A 17,751-nucleotide genomic window follows, 5' to 3' on the forward strand; every position below is an offset into this window, starting at 1 on the left:
TGTAAACAAACGATCACGCGAGTCATGTAAACAAGAATGTAGACGCCATGGACGGTGCAAGAGTAGACTTCAACTCGCTAAAGGGGATTGTGCAACATAATTGAATAAAATATATCTGGCCAGAATAAAATCAGCAAAGGGCGCCATGGGCATTGAATTTTTTTCTTTTCTTTTTTGATAAAATCTTCTGGCGGCACAAGTATGAATGACAGCTAAAAGTTGAAAGTAAATAAAATCGAGTAATTTTCTTATTAATTTGCTTCTTGAAGGAGATTGCTCAGGGAGCACTTAACGTTTTTCCCCCGTTACCTACCCCGAGAGTCATTAGACCATCGACCCGTACCTCCATTAACCTGACACAGAACATAGAATGTTAATCTACTAAGACTAATTAAATATACAATGGTAACACAGTGCATATCAAATAGCTCAAATTGCACCAACATGAGGCATACATCTATAAGAGTCATTTTTCTCTTTCTGTAGATTTAAATGTTTAAGTAATTTTTTACTGAATAAAATCATCTGGAGAAAGTTAGAACAAACGACTAAAATCATAAAACTCAGTGGGAGTGTTGAAGAACATTACAAGAACAAGTTCAGTGATTGAGCCTCTGTTCACAGTTGTCTTGTTCATCAGAACAAGCCTTCAGGTCAATAGAGCCTCTGTTCACGCCATTCTTGTTCATCAGAATAATATCTTCCGTTCCTAGCCAAAACTAAATATCTAAATGCCGTCACATTTCCACTGATATTCTCATTGCTTAACAGAATCATTTGGCGTTAGCCGAAATAAATTAAATTATAAATAGGTATTATAAGTATTAAAAGCAACATAGTTAATAATGATAAAATATTAATAAAAAAAAAATCATAATCCCACTTCCACATAGTGGGAAGTGAGAAACCCCTGATAGGGCAAGTCCTGTCAGTTACGGTAAGCCGCTAGTTTGTTTTAAGGCCGACGCTTGGGTCGCCTCCCCGCCTGGCCAGGGCTGTCGGAAACCGAAGCAGGAAGCCCACAGTGGGTCCCGAGAATCGAACTCACGAATTCGACACTGTATGAAAATATTGTATGAGAAATGGGTACATGGTATCATAAACGACATAGTTGATAAACACTTTATAATATTGGGGATTGTTACACTGGCTATATGTATTATTCTATATGTAAAAAAATTAATTAAATTACCCATGTGTATTGCATTGGGTACAATTTGTTATAAACATGATAAGTATTTATGTATTTCTTACTAATCAGAATTAAGAATCGGTATAACACACACAGCAAATAAATAAATAAATAGATAAATAAATAAATGAATGAATAAATAATAGAAAATAAAAATAAATAAATTTCAAAATTGGTTATACAAATGTGGTTATAATACGCACTGATCTTGTGTAAAAATAGGAAAGGATTATTTTGAAACGTTGCATAATGCAATATTCCCGCGTGCAGGCACATGCACACGTACACACACACACACACACACACACACACACACACACACACACACACACACACACACACACACACACAGATACACACATACGGACAACACTAGCCGTTATTCTCCCCCTTGCACAAGGGTAACAGTGACGGCTTTTAGTGTCAGTGAAAGTTTGAACTCGGTGACGTGCGGGAGGCCACGGCGATATCCAGTAGACCGTGTGTGTGCGCGTGTGCGTGCGTGCATACATCCATAAAACACACACACACGTGTAGAAGTATAGACAATCTTCCACACATGAAATCCAGTTTCCTAATTGCATTTTTCGATACAATTCTTTTTACATTTTTATTAATTGAACTAGTCAGTAATTCCAGTTTTAATTTGTAGTTTGATTAAGAAATTTTATTTGTTTGGTGCGAGTGACGTTTTTGTATATTCATTACAGTTCTGATTGTGTTAGATGTCAATATTTATTTGTTTATTTATTTTTTCTTCTCCCCCTTTTTTCCATCCTGCCTCTTACTCTCTTCATTGTTTACTTTTTAGAAACTTCTGTAGATTTGTGTGTCATTGTGACAAATGGAAATTAGCTCCACCGCAAGGACTCGAACCTCTGCCTTAGCGACTACTTATCATGAAGCAGAGACGATAGCCTTGAGCCATGCTAGACCCTACAAAAGGAACGACCTTTTATATATTATTTTTGTTAATCACCTGTATATATTCGCATGTTTATACTCTATGCACGGAAGGACCAACGATGGGAATTGGTGGGTCTCAGAAGCGGGCGTCGGAGAGTAGCAGCACCCCTTATAGTCCGTTTTAGAAACTTGTATACTCTCACATCCATCAGGAGATGCAGCCTCAATAAGTTGCCATTTGATCTTTGGACCGGCTTCCCTTATATATATATATAGATATATAATATATATATATATATATATATATATATATATATATATAATTTTTATTTATATTTGATAACGGGGCGACAATTTGTAACCGGTGACTGCTCCATATATCATTCTCCCATTAACTGTCGACATACAGTAGTCCATGGCCCACACTGAGGATCATTGCTGGCTACTTTGGGGCTGCGGCTTTCCGGTCATAGAAATTGGAGGCAATTTATATTATTTTCATAATTTTTGAGATGTTCTATAAGCTTAGAAATTGTTAAGATATTTCTTAACCATATATATATATATATATATATATATATAATATATATATATATATATATATATATATATATACATACATATATACACATACATATATATATATATATATACATACATATATACACATACATATATATATATATATATAATTCCGACAGTCACCCCGGAATTCGAACCGGGGCCTTACGTGACGCTAGGCCAAAGCTGTACCGACTGAGCAAAAGGAACTCTAAAGGTCTCCAACTTGGAAGTTGACCAAAATCCTGAAGAACTAAGTCGACTGCTAACTGTTGTCCTAACTTAATTTTACGGAGACTTGAGCTCAACTCATAGCTAGTGGTAAAGCTTCTTTAGCTCAGTCGGTAGAGCTTTGGCTTAGCGTCACGCAAGGCCCCGGTTCGAATCCCGGGGTGACTGTCGGAATTATTGGGTTGACACACGCCGTCAGTGGCGATTCTATTCAGGTATTACAAAGACGAAATCCCATCAAGGATTCGTACCAGATTCACCACTGATTATGAATGGAACTTAAGTCTCCGTAAAATTAAGTTAGGACGGCAGTTAGCAGTCGAATTAGTTCTTCGGGAGTTAGATCAATTTCCAAGTTGGTAATTTTTAGAGCTTCAACTCAGTCTGTAGAGCTTTAGCCTACCGTCACGCAAGGCCCCGGTTCGAATCCCGGGCCGACTGTCGGAATTATTTGATTGACATACGCCGTCAATGGCGATTCTATTCTATTCACACACACACACACACACACACACACACACACACACACACACACACACACACACACACACACACACACACACACATTATATATTACATATATATATATATATGCAGGAAAAACACTGGAAGCGTGTGTTCTTGAAAATGCAAGCGCTCTGCTCTAATAGTTTTTCTTCGTGGACAACCTTGCGTTTGCACACACACACACACACACACACACACACACACACACACACACATATTGTGTTCTTGTATTTATATATTCACTCATGTATTATATATATATATATATATAGATATATATATATATATATATATATATATATATATATGATTATTCGTGTGTTTGTGAATTTTATCAACTCTTTATATTTCTAAACACACATTCGTTTATTCACTTGTTCTATCCTTTCACCCACATATTTGCTTTTCATTTACTTTTTCGTCTCTTCATTCATCAATTTATAGTTTGCTCTTGAACACGGGGATTGGATGAAAATGAGACTAGATCTTCCAATGTTACGTGAAGCGTGGTCGGGGACTTGTTCAGTCCTTTTGAATCTTCACATGTAGCACGGTCGCTAGCGTCTTGGCCTCGTGATTATGGACGCACGGGTCGGGGTTCGAATCCCATGGCAGAGCTTCTGAGAATGTTCAAACTGTCTTTAAAATACACAACATATTTGCTCTTGTTATGTTTAATAACAAGCTATTCATAATAATCATATTGATATCTCTCATCTCTTTTATCTCCAACAGATGTTCCAGTCGCCAGTATAAACATCTTGGGCGGATCTGGACAGAACAGTATAGAGAGCCTAGGAGTACATCGGGGAGTGGGAGGAGGTGGAGGTGGTGGTGGTGGTGGAGGCGGCGTGGTGCGAGAGGGAGGCACCGTGACACTCTTGTGTCATATCAGCGCCAATCCGCCTGTGTACAATGTCACCTGGTACCACAGAGTAAGTGCTGTTCTCCCTGTTGAAGCTCTCTCTCTTTCTCTCTCTTTCTCTCTCTCTTTCTCTTTCTCTCTTTCTCTTTCTCTCTCTCTTTCTTTCTCTTTCTCTCTTTCTCTATCTCTCTCTTGTCACTCTTTCTCTGTCCCTCTCTCTCTATCTCTCTCTCTCTCTCTCTCTCTCTCTCTCTCTCTCTCTCTCTCTCTCTTTCTCTTTCTGTCTTTCTTTCTCTCTCTCTCTCTTTCTCTCTCTCTCGCTACTTCTCCCTCTCTCCCACTTTATCTGTCTGTCTGTCTATCCTTTCGTCTCTCTCTCTCTCTCTCTCTCTCTCTCTCTCTCTCTCTCTCTCTCTCTCCCTACCTTCCACACCCTTTCCTCTCTCTCTCCTTTTTCTTTCTCTCTTGTCTCTCCCTTTCCCATATTACCAAACTGATACATATTTTTAACTCCTTTCATAACGAGTCGTACACAGCATCAAATATTCTTCAAAATAATTTTATTATATAGACAGCATCAATGAAAGACAGTTGTCTTATTTATAATACTTAATAGCTCTTAGGTATGATAATAGCTCTCACTTTGTTCCTGTACTTGATACATTGAGTTCCTCATGGAAGAGGCCCGCTGCCCCCTGGTACCCGCCAACGGTGACCAAGAGACCATAGATCTCACGGAGAAGTGAAGACGGTTTTGGCCTCCTGAAGGCGTTATCACACTGGGCAATTTTTCCTCCGACTGTTGGAGCAGATTTGAAGACCGCAGCTTTTGGGAAGGAATCTGATATGACGGAGGAAAATAATTTTCCTCCAGCATATCAGATTATGCTGGAGGAAAATTATTAGATTAATTTAATGTTTAATTTAATATTTGATATTCTATGTAAATTGTTGAGAAAGCAAAATAGTTTGCCAGAGTGATACTACGGTGGGAAAAGTGTTGGAGGTTGGCGGTGCCGCCGATGAATCGGAGGTTGAAGGAAAAATTTCCCAGTGTGATAACCCTTTTAGGTTTCTGCCCTCAGCTGAATAAGAATGCTCGGCGACAGACATTAAATTAACAAAAATTTAATGAAACAAACATTAAAGGAGCAAATATTAAATTAAACATATCAACAAACAATAAAACGGCAAACAGTAAATCAAATTAGGTTCTTGATATAATTGCCAACGCTTTGACTTTTCAAGATTTCACTTTCCCCTTCAGATGAACATACGAACATTAGAATGGAGGAGACGAGGCCATAAGGCCTACACTAGGCAGTTCCATGTCCATTACCACCTGTCATCCCTATTCATAAAGTTATCTGATCTCTTAAAACAACCAATTGTTTTATCTCCCCTCCCCTCTCCCCCTCCCCTCTCCCTTCCCCTTCCCCTTTCCCACTCTCCTTCCCCCCTTGCCCTCTCCTTTTCACCTTTCCCCCCTCCGCTCTCCCCCTCCTCTTTCCCCTCTCCCCTCTCCCTCTCCCCTCACCCCTCGAGGTTTTTATCCGTGGCTAAGATCGCAACTTTTGTACTGTGACCTTGTACAATCATAGCAGGGCCATGTGGAAGTCACCACCTGGGAATTTTAGGGGTCGTCCCGGGGGTGGGGGAGGGGGTGTTGTGCTCACGGGGCAGAGACGAGGCCGAACGCGCCCGTACCACAATTTCAAGATTCTCGTCAAATTTTGTGAATTTGGGAAGACAGAAGACAACTTCACTTACAGTACTCGAGACTTTCCAAACTACAATTCAACAATGTATTTAATATTCGTCTAGGTATAACTTCTCTTAGTTCGTCCTTCAGCTTCTCAGTGTACGACGCAAAGGTTATTTGACATTTGGAGATTCGAAAAATGAAAGATCATAACCACAGTAGTTTTTACTCAAACGAAGGAGCAAAAGCAAGTAGCATGCTAACGAGAAATGCTTAGTGTGCCGCCACCTTAACGCGCCACGCAGACGAGTGGCAGGGGTGTAGGGATGGATGAAATTAGTGGGTCCCAAACTAGGGGGCGTGACCCCCACCTCGAGGGTTGTGAGAAATATACAAAGGGGAGGGGCTAAAGTCATCTGTTCAAAAATTTTGTTTAGTAAGAATAATGAAATTATTCCACCAAGTATCTACCGATACGTACGTGCAAAATATACTTTAGTTTTTTCAGTCACCCCAACCCGTTTTCTATTAAGATATATATAGAAAATTTTGCATTTTCTATACAAAAAAAAAGTGTGTAGGTGGTGTCATATAGAATAGTTTAGAAACCATTGGATTCAATGAAAAGAGTCACCCCCAACCGTTTTCTATTAATTTATAAATAGAAAAGATATAGAAAAATTGATACATTTTCATATAAATACACCCAAAAAAATGTGTAGAGGGGACCGTGCATGTCTGCTGTAAAAAGAGGGCGTCATATGAGATAGATTGGGAGCCATTAGATTCAATGAAAACAGTCACCCCAACCCGTTTTCTATTAAATTTTAGGTTGAATAGATATAAATAGAATAAATAAATGTTTTTTCCATATAAATACAAAAATGGTGTGGGGGGAGCGTGCGAGTGTGCTATAAAAAAGAGGGCGTCATATAAGGTAGTTTGGGGACCATTGGATTAAAAGAAAACATGGAAAGAGTCCAGAGTGTTGGAGAAATTAGTTTGGCTTCGATCTCCCTCAGGAGCGGCGGAGAAGAACCACGAAAAAATGTAAAGAAAAATATTGACAGGTGAACGGTAGCTCAGTATATACAGTGTCGAACTTGTGAGTTCGATTCCCGGGACCCGCTGCAGGCTTTCTGTGTTGGTTCCTGTCCAGGTGGGGAGGCGACCTAACGTCGGCAAAAAAAAAAAGAGAGAGAGAGAGAGAGAGAGAGAGAGAGAGAGAAGCTCACTCTTCCCACTGCGATGGAGTGGGATGGTGACGGTGAGAACGTAGGGTTCGAGAGATGGTTCCAACAATAACACCATCTGCATTTGCACCTGAAGTACCTAGTCACCATCTTGTACCTTGTTACGAGGTTCACAAGACACCCACAACAGGGCCGTTTCATGTACAAGGTGACCCTCCCTCCTGGTCCCTTCGTGTGAAATTATGTGTTATATATATCAAAACTGTCTTCATATATGTTGTCAAAATGTTACTTCTTTCACTAGCTCTTCCCGTGAAGGAGATAGACTGACAATGCAATCCCTTCCTCTCCTTAAGGAGCTCTCTCCTCTTTATTCTATACAAAGAGGCTATATTCAGGTAATTTCGTCTTTTACCTGTAAGACATGAAGCACAAAGAGGAGGAAAGAGACAAAGGAATGTAAAATCACAGAGAAATAAGCTTTCGAGAAACTCCAAGACACACACGTCTTGAACTTTTATAGAAAGGAGACTGAGAAGGTAAAGAAATACCAAAGAAGTTTCGGGAATGGAATAGGACGCGTAGATCAGGTAATAAGACTTATCAGGAAAATGAAAAAATAATGGAACATGAGGGCATATGTGTTGTAAAGATAGTTTATGTAATTCAGTGTATGTAGGTGCAGTGGTTTGTTTCAGACATGGGGTAATTTAATGTCATCGTAGTTGTCTAATGGGCGAATTTATACAAGACGCAAACGGGAACAACAATATAGAAAGGAAAAAAAAAATTGTGTGGTAGTTAGCTGGGAATTAAGTTTTAAGCCAGATATAGGTACCGTAGCGAGATGGGAAACAGAAGGGTGGTGTTGGAGGAAGCTGACGAGAATTGTTGGAGAGGGGCACGGGGGAATTAGCTGCAACCTGTCACGCTGTATTGTTGACAGCTCCCACTTGGGTGGGGAAACTGAGGGAACGTTCTAGGGCCAAGGGAGAGTTCTTGGCCATTTCGACCACTCGTGCTACCTCGAAACAGAAACACAGAGGCATGTCAGGCCGAATACACAGGAGACATTTCGTGTAAGTGTAGTATGTATTTGTGCATTTGTGGTGGGATGGCTTCCTTTCTGTATGTTTTGTGTCTTTGGGGGCCTCAAACGAACCAGACAGGGTGCAAAAACACCTACACTTATGAAACCTTGCTATTATAACCCATTATTGTGTATAAGAACATAAGAATAAAAGAAACTGCAAGAGACCATACGGCCTACACTAGGCAGCTCCGTATCCATCACCACCTGTCATCCCCATCTATAAAGTTGTCTAATCGTTTTTTAAAACAACTGATAGTTTCAGCGCTAACTACATGGTTACTAAGTTTATTCCATTCATTGACCACCCTATTAGTAAACCAATTCTTGCCTATTTCCTTCTTAAGTCTAAATTTGTCCAGTTTATACCCATTACTGCGAGTCCCTGGAAAATCAAGCTCTGGACCACAGAGAACAAACAAAAACGCTACTTCTGGGATATAAGAGGTCTCAGGGGTAGCTATGTAAGAAGGGTGATGTGAATGTAACGAAGATTTCAAAGAATGGAGGTATTTTAGTACGATAGGGGAAAAGGACGGAAAAGGTTGTAAGACTTAATATCATGGAATTGTGGGATTAAGATAAGAAACAATACCCAGATTTTTGGTTGGAAGTCGGAGTCTTTGGGCTCTGGAAATGTTCGGGCAGCACGGTGGAGAATATTTTGGCGTCTGTGGTACCCTATGAGAATTAGATGGGCATATTTGAGATCACTCAAGAAATTATTATCACGAATTTTGCTAATCTGAAACCCGCAACCCCACAGCAGCTGGCAACAGTCCTCAGTTCCTCCTATAGATCTCTCATCTCACACATGTCGGATGGCTTGCCTAAATAAAGACTCTGTGAAATTAAGATTACATACTGTACCATGCGAATGCCTTTAGGGAATGGTCAGGTCAACTTCAAGATTGTTCCTTTTATATGATCAAGTGAGGTACAACGGCAACATCCTTGCTTTGTGATACTCAGTCGCATAGCCAAGGGTTCGAGTCCCAGAGGCAGAGCTTGTTAATCTCTGCGAAGAATCTTTGGGCTGATATCTATACGTGGAATTGTTTCTATGTCAGTGGATGGAAGTAGTATGGGGAGGGGAGCAGTCGCCGGTTGTCCTCTCTTTTTACGCCTAAGAGTGGAGGAAATACAGACTAAGTTGATAAATAGAGATCTTGGGTCCAGACCGGAGACCAAGTGTCAGTCCTTCGGGGCTGCACCTCGAAATGGAAGTGAGGAAATTGACTGAGTTTGAAGACGGACGGCAGGGAGATGACCCTTTCTGACGTCCTTCTCACATGGGCCAATTATTTCTTTATTTCCTTGTGAAAATAAAAAGAAATGACTTTGGCCTCTATGAGGTTGGATAGATGACCTCATAAGCAGTGAAAGACCCTAAGACTTTGAAAAAACATACATATATGCATATGTAGAAAAAAACACTGGGAAATAAGAAGCTTAGTTCGAACGTTTTCGTCTATTTAAGACATTATCATTATCCTTGATTATGTCTTAAATAGACGAAAACGTTCGGACTAAGCTTCTTATTTCCCAGTGGTTTTTTCTGCATGTTATTTTCACGTGTGCCTTGTGAATTACTGCAAAATATGCATATGTACATACAGCCACAGACAGGTATCCGTCGTCAGCCCAGATATTCGAGATAGCAGGATGGAATAAAATTGTAGAGAGGGATTGTCGACAATTTGAATGTTCTATACAGAAAATTGAACAATCGAGGATGTAAGAGAAAAATACATTAAAGGTTCAACGTGAAGAAGATGGATCAGTAGCGATGGCATAGACAAGTGATGAGAATGGTAAAGGATAGAACTCAGCACCAAAGGGATAGGCAGACCTAGGACAAGGTTAGCAAGTGGTAAATGTGGTAAGGAAGCTTAGGTTGAACCAGAATAACTAATATAATCTGACGTTTCAACCAAACGTCTTCATCAGGGTGAAGACGACGTGTGGTCAAAACGTCAGATTAATTAGTGTTCTTGGTTCAACCTGAGTTTCCTTACCACCTTTTCCACTGTCTCGTCTTCAAACAAGGCTGTAGAAGAAGCTGTATGATGAAGGACAGAACAAAGGGCTGAGTGAAATATTGTAACAAGTTTTGGGAAGGTGAGTGACGTAGACACAGGTCTAGGCCCGAGTTTTATTCCTGACTAGAGTCGGCCAAAGGCTTAAGAATCTTAAGCCACGTTAATGTCCTCTCGGCATCCAAGCGTATTGCTAGCAGCGTCCCCTGCCCTCTCATACACTCATGCGAACACACACCTTTTATTTTCTATTCCGACTCAGGACTACGTAACAAAGTTATGTATTCGTTTGTAATTCTTATGCGAGTTTTATAACCTCTATAAACTGCATACGTGTTCCTTTACCATAATGTTTATAACATATGTTTTGTCATCCAGATTTTGTGGGAAATATATATATATATATATATATATATATATATATATATATATATATATATATTATATATACTGTATATATATATATATATATATATATATATATATATATATATATAGAAATATATATCAATATATATATATATATATATATATATAAATTGCTCCCATTCCCATTCTGTCGTTCCCCTACCGGCCCCTTTTGCCTCATCGTCCTCCTAGATCTTTCCAGACCTCCCTTTTGCCTCACCGTCCTCCTAGATCTTTCCACCGCCCCCAAGGTGGTGGTGGGGGAGGGGGGGCGGTACTGCCCCCTTTGGAAACCACTGTTTAAGAGGATTGAAGAAGGTTTTGACGAAAAAGTCGGGGATAATAGGGATCTACAACCGTGTCTTTCTCGCTCACCTTGCCTAAAAAAAAAATATATATATATATATATATATATATATATATATATATATATGTATATATATATAAACGAGAAAGAAAATGGGGGAAAATAGAGAAAACGAAGAAAATGAAAGGAAGAAATAAGATGAATGGTTGAAGTAAAGGTGGCGAGGAACCTACGCCAGGAGGCACTGAATAGCTGCGACTGGACCAATGGCCATTGCCCTGTTATGCGTTTTGGGAACTGCTGGGGCAGGTCACAGTCACTGCCGGGAATCGGAGAGAATTGCGGGATTCGAACCTGCAGCTAATCAAATGGGAAACCATCGCGCTTTCTATTACGCCACCAACTCCCAGGTTGAAGTAAAAAATAAAAAAGAAAAATGAATAAATCCCGTATAGTCATACTTACAGACAAAATAATGAAGCTGGGTATTCAAAGAGGAATTTTTGTTACCTTCTGCACAGTGTTCTTCAGCTAATGAAACCAAGGCGACCCATGGGAGAATTATTTCTTTACCTAAGCCCCCGTCCTACGTTCAAGATTTTCGTCAAATGTTGTGAATTCGAAAACCTAGAAGATGACTTCGCCTACGGTATTCTAGACTTCCCAAAGGACAATTTAACACTGTTTCTCATATTCGTATAGATTTAATTTCTCTTAGTTCGTCCTTCAATTTCTCAATCTATGACGCAAAGGTGAGTTGACATTTGGAGATTCGAAGAATGAAAGATTGTAACCGAAGTCGTTTCTACTCAAACGAACTCATTTGAGTCTCGTGTTTATGGCGGGGACTTCCTTTGTGAAACGACAAAGAAATGGCTTTGGCCTTTGTAAGGGTGGATGGGCGACTTCATGAGCGGTGAGAAACCCGAGGACTCTATATATAAAAATCATATATACATACATACATACATACATACATACATGCATGCATACGAACATACATACAGATACATATATGTATACATTGATTTACAATACGAACAAGAGACCTTTCGGTCCTTAACGAAGTCAGAAAAAATGCATGCATACATACATACATACATACATACATACATACATACATACATACATACATTAATGCATACATTCATACCTTCATACTCACGCAGGTACGTACTTCCGCACATACGCACATATGCATACATGTGCATGTAGATACAGATAAGAACATGTGAATGAAGGAGCCTGTAAGAGATCATAAGGCCTACACTAGACAGTTCCATGTCTATCACCACGTATCAACCCCCTTCATAATGTGACCTAACCTTCTCTTAAAGCAAACTAAAGTTTCAGCGCTCACTAGATGGTTACTAAGTCTATTCCATTCGTCAATCACTCTATTGCAGTGGTTCCCAATCGGTGTGCCGCGGCACCAAAGAGTGCCGTGAGATCAACTGAGGGTGGTGTCGCCAAAAACCAGGACAAAAATAATTTCCGTATTACCGACTCTCTCTGTCATCCATTTTTGTTCATGAAAGCAGCATCAGTGTAAAGATGAGTATTTTCATATTATCCAGGGACAAGATTTTGTTACGCTGATGTTGAATCAACAGAATACTGACAAACTAGAATTTAGATTTTCTAATAAGGGTGCCGGGGACTTCTGAAAGGCAAAGGCAAGAGTGCCTCAAACCAAAAAAGGTTGGGAACCGCTGCTCTATTGGTAAACCCAACCTTGCCTATTTCCTTCTTGAATCTAGTTTTGTCCAGTTTGAGTCCATTACTACAAGCTCTGCCCTGCATATAGATGTAGAGGTAGACAAAGAACCCTTCATCATGTAACCTTTGCCTCCGTGTTGACTCTTGCAGGGCAAACTGGTCCATCGATGGGACTCGGGAGTCATCATTTCCAACCGGACTCTTCGGCTGACTAACGTGACGTCAGCGCGTCGAGGGCTCTACACCTGTATTGGTAGTAACCAGGAAGGCGACGGGCAGAGCAACGCCATCAACCTCAACGTTATGTGTGAGTATTTCGAGTGAGGGGAGGAGGGACATGGACAAACAGCAACAGATCTAAACGCCCCCTTTTTTTTTTTTTGTGTGTGTGTGTGTGTGTGTGTGTGTGTGTGTGTGTGTGTGTGTGTGTGTGTGTGTGTGTGTGTGTGTGTGTGTGTGTGTGTGTGTGTGTGTGTGTGTGTGTGTGTGTGTGTGTGTGTGTGTGTGTGTGTGTGTGTGTGTGTGTGTGTGTGTGTGTGTGTGTGTGTGTGGTGAAGAAGGGAGGGGTGGGAAGGGGGAGGAGAGGGGAGAGGTGAAACAGGGAGGGGAGGGGCGAGGAGAGGTGAGGGGAAAGAAGGATAAGGAAGGGGGAAGGGAAGGAAGGAATTAGGAGAGGGAGAGGGATGAGGAGAGAAGAGATTAGGGGCGAAGGGATGAAGAGAGGAGAGGAGGAGAGTGTGAATAAGGGAGAGGAAGGGTAAGGAGGGAGGAGAGGAAGGTGGGAGAAGGGAAGGGAAGGCTGGGAAGGGTGAGGAGGGGAGGGGTGGGAAGGAGAGGGGAGAATGGAAGAAGAGAATAGGAGGAGAGAAGGCTGTTAGGAGGGGAGAGTGGAGTAAGAGTTAGGGCATTAATGAATGTGGAGGGAGACAAGTCGTTCAAAAACCTTTAAGGGGAAGATGAAGAGATCATATCAAAACCTCCTATATAACGCTGTACCCAGTTATCTTTTATCTTAACCTCGTTTCTGTTTATCTACTTTATCTTTGACCAAGGGAGATAAGACAACCAATCCCATTAGACTCGACTTTCTTATCTCTCTTCTTTATCTGTAAATGCAAAAACATGTAACTTTAGCGTTATATTGATGAATCAAAGTTCGTCCGCCCTCTTGCTTTGTTTGGTATAAGATAGACAATAAACAAAGTGTCCAGGGATTTAATCAACATTCCTCCAGATATTTGACTAATGTATTCTTGCAAATATTTAAACATTTTCTGTTTCCATGAGCGGATACAAGGGAAAGTACTAATCTCAGTGGACGGTGCCTCAATCTAACTCTGTGTGCGCGTGCGTGTGCGTGCGTGCGTGCGTGCGTGTGTGTGTGTAGGTGTATGTATATATGTGCATGTGTGTGTATGTATGTGTCAGTGTGTGTAGGTCTATTTATGTATGTGTGTGTTTGTATAGTGTATGTGCATGTGTGTATGTATGTGTATGTGTTTGTGTGTGTATACATATGTGTGTGTGTGTATGTACGAGTATGTGCATGTGTGCGTTTGTGTTGGTGTATGTATGTGCATGTGTGTGTTTGTGTGCATACGTATGTGTGTGTATGTACGAGTATGTGCATGTGTGTGTTTGTGTGTGTGTTTGTGCCTCTGTGTGCTTGTTTATATATGCGCATGCTTATCTTGCGTGTACGTGTGTTTATGCATGCATATTTGCATACATTTATCAATGTGTGTGTATGCACCTGCTTTTTTAAGCCATAACACTTGACTCGATTAAAACCAACGAACACTGTTAAAGGAAACGAGATTATAACCACCAAACCACTAAACTCTTTGTCCACCATGTAGACCTGTCTAACTCCCTCCTTGACTTCCATCGCTTGTGATGTCACTAATTAAAAACGGATTCGCCACGTGAGTGGGTTTAACAAACCCGCGTAATTAAAATTCCTTCTCCCCCCTCCCCCCTCCCAATCAAACCGAGGTATTTAATGAGTAGTTGCCAACATACAAGTACATCAATGTGACGCATATAAGGGGAACGTATTGACCAAGCCACGTATCAGTGTGGTGCTTGATTGTAAAAACATAAGAAAATAAGAATGGAGGAGGTTGGCAGAGACCATAAGGCCTATACTAGGCAGTTCCATGTCCTTTACCACCTGTCATCCCTATCCATAAAGTTATGTCATCTTTACTCTCTCTCTCTCTCTCTCTCTCTCTCTCTCTCTCTCTCTCTCTCTCTCTCTCTCTCTCTCTCTCTCTCTCTCTCTCTCTCTCTCTCTCTCTCTCTCTCTCTCTCTCTCTCTCTCTCTCTCTCACTCACACACTCTCTCTCTCTCTCTCTATCTCTATATCTCTCTCTCTCTCTCTCTCTCTCTCTCTCTCTCTCTCTCTCTCTCTCTCTCTCTCTCTCTCTCTCTCTCTCTCTCTCTCTCTCTCTCTCTCTCTCTCTCTCTACGTGGTTACTAAGTCTATTCCATTCGTCTGGGGAGATGTTATTTACGTTGGTTCATAGGGTTTGACGATTCGGGTAAAGGGTCATTTACAAGGTCAAACTGTTTGTCAAACAAGTGTTTGACGTGATGTTTGACCCTGTGACAACCAGATACCCCCATTCACATGGTCAAACATAACTTCAGACACTTGTTTGACAAACTGTTTGACCGTGTAGATGGCCCTTAAGTGCCCAGGCCTACAACTCAACCACTTGGGGGTTTGTTGTTAGATTAACACAGGATTTGGTTTAGGTTAGGCTAAGTAAATCGAGGTTAAATTAGTTTAGGCTAAGTTATGTCAGGTTTGCCTAGGCTGGGTTGCATTAGGTTAGACTAGGCTAGGTTAAGCTAGACATAGCTAGGCTAACTTAGGTCAGGTTAACCTAGGCTAGGTTGCATTAGGTTAGACTAGGCTAGGTCAAATGAATCTAGGTTAGGCTAGGCACAGCTAGGCTAGGTTAACTTAGGTTAGACTAGGCTAGGTCAAGTTGATCTAGGCAAGGCTGGGCATTGTCATGCTAGACTAAGCTAGATGTGCTGTGTGGTGTTAGGTCGTTTATTACTTATGTACGAGTATTGTGCCTTCAGTCGCTTATTCGATATTTGATTAATTAATTTGATTAATTCACTTCATAAGATATCAATCTTATACGAGTCCTTGTATATTTTCAACAATTTTCATGGTATTTGTTTCCTAGATATATTCAAAGGAGGAAAATGCCTTTGTGATATTAAATACGTTTATTATATATGTCATGTACTTCTATGTACAGATAAAGACATACACAGACAGACAAAGACAGACACAAGCACACACATGCGCACATGTGTGTGTATATATATATATATATATATATATATATATATATATATATATATATATATATATATATATATGTATACCAACACGCATAGACAGACACAAACACACATACAAGATACATAGACACATACACATACACAGACACAGACACTTATACGCACATATACTCACAGACACAAACATGCATACACAGACACAAACAAATGCATACACACATAGGCAAATAAATACACACACACACACACACACACACACACACACACACACACACACACACACACACACACACACACACACACATACACACATAGGCACAGACAGACACCATACAAGAAGTTAAGAACAAACTAGATACAAAGACGGGTCACTACGAGCATAGCTCCCCTTCCCGCATAATACAACTAGGTAAATACACACACATACTGGCGCACACACACACACGCACACTCATATACACAGGCATACACACTCATGCACACATACATTCACACACACACACACACACACACACACACACACACACACACACACACACACACACACACACACACACACACACACAGAATAAAGATAGAGAGAAAGAGAGAGAGACAGTACAATATGTTTACAAAAATATAAATATTTTTGTACTCATAAACACACACACCTAATATTTTGTATACATAACTGGTTCTTAACCTCTTCAATACGAGTTGGCTGCCTGGTGTACGATGATGCATCACAATACTCGCATTATGAGATATGAGGTTGCAGCTGTAATAATCGTTCTCTTTCACTCTGAATATCAATAACCGCAGAAAATATTATCAGACCAGTTCACAGAATATGGGGTCACTCAGCTACAACTACAAAATAAATATAACCAAAACGCCGACGGCGGCACGCTCGTATACCCGCTCGCTCGTCATGACGCCTACGTAGGCGTCATCGTATCGATGGAATTAATCCTTTATATGGAAACAAAACAGTATACATACACAATATATATATTCTTGGTGGATTAATGAAAGCACGTCTCTAACAATTTTACCTATAAACATATGTACGTACATTTATACTTGTATACATATATATATATACATTGTTATAGTCACTCGTAAACTCTTTGCGAGTGGCGCATGGAACTATTCTACGCATCACTTTGAATGGCCAACAGTTACCACACTTCCTTCATTGTTCACGAGCTACTTCGAAGCTAATGTTGAAACAGGATTACTTGCTTTACACAAATGGTTCGAATCCCCCTCCCACACACACACGTCTTGTATGAGTGTGGATGGTTCAGTTTGTGAATGTCTCGGTCTCCTACACCTTTTGTAACCTCAACCTCTCCACCATCGACCATACCCCGAGCCCCTTTACCGTCGACCATAGGGAAGTTTAGCATTCGTGTGGACAAAGGACTATTCCCATAATTACAGTATAGTAGTATATGAAAGCAAATATGTGGACTTTGTTTGTGGGCGAGATTGCCTTTCATTAATTGTTTGTTCTGTCTTAATTATGTAGACTAGGATTATGTAAATTATCTAAGTAGGGGAGTATATTTCACTTACATTTAGGGTGTTTATTGAATTTTATGTGTTTATGTTTTGGCGCCAGCATTGCCGGTTTTGGTTTTATAAACTTAAAAGTGGCAGTGAATAAATGTAAAATGTTTTTGCATACTACCCTTTACCCAGTTTCATTATTAACCTGA

At 40.4% G+C, this 17,751-nt stretch overlaps 1 protein-coding gene across 1 annotated transcript in view; it reads left to right on the forward strand.

Moving 5' to 3' along the window:
* LOC143035216 (contactin-6-like) overlaps nt 1–17,751 on the forward strand; it is a 503,111-nt gene that overhangs the window by 260,819 nt on the left and 224,541 nt on the right. Inside the window, exons 7-8 of the mRNA XM_076201952.1 lie at nt 4,133–4,332; nt 12,871–13,027. Of these exons, the coding sequence (XP_076058067.1) occupies nt 4,133–4,332; nt 12,871–13,027 (357 nt within the window). The remainder of the gene's footprint in view (nt 1–4,132; nt 4,333–12,870; nt 13,028–17,751) is intronic.

Source organism: Oratosquilla oratoria, chromosome 18 (genome assembly GCF_046742065.1).
Source record: "Oratosquilla oratoria isolate Oo_2021 chromosome 18, ASM4674206v1, whole genome shotgun sequence".
NCBI lineage: Eukaryota > Metazoa > Arthropoda > Malacostraca > Stomatopoda > Squillidae > Oratosquilla > Oratosquilla oratoria.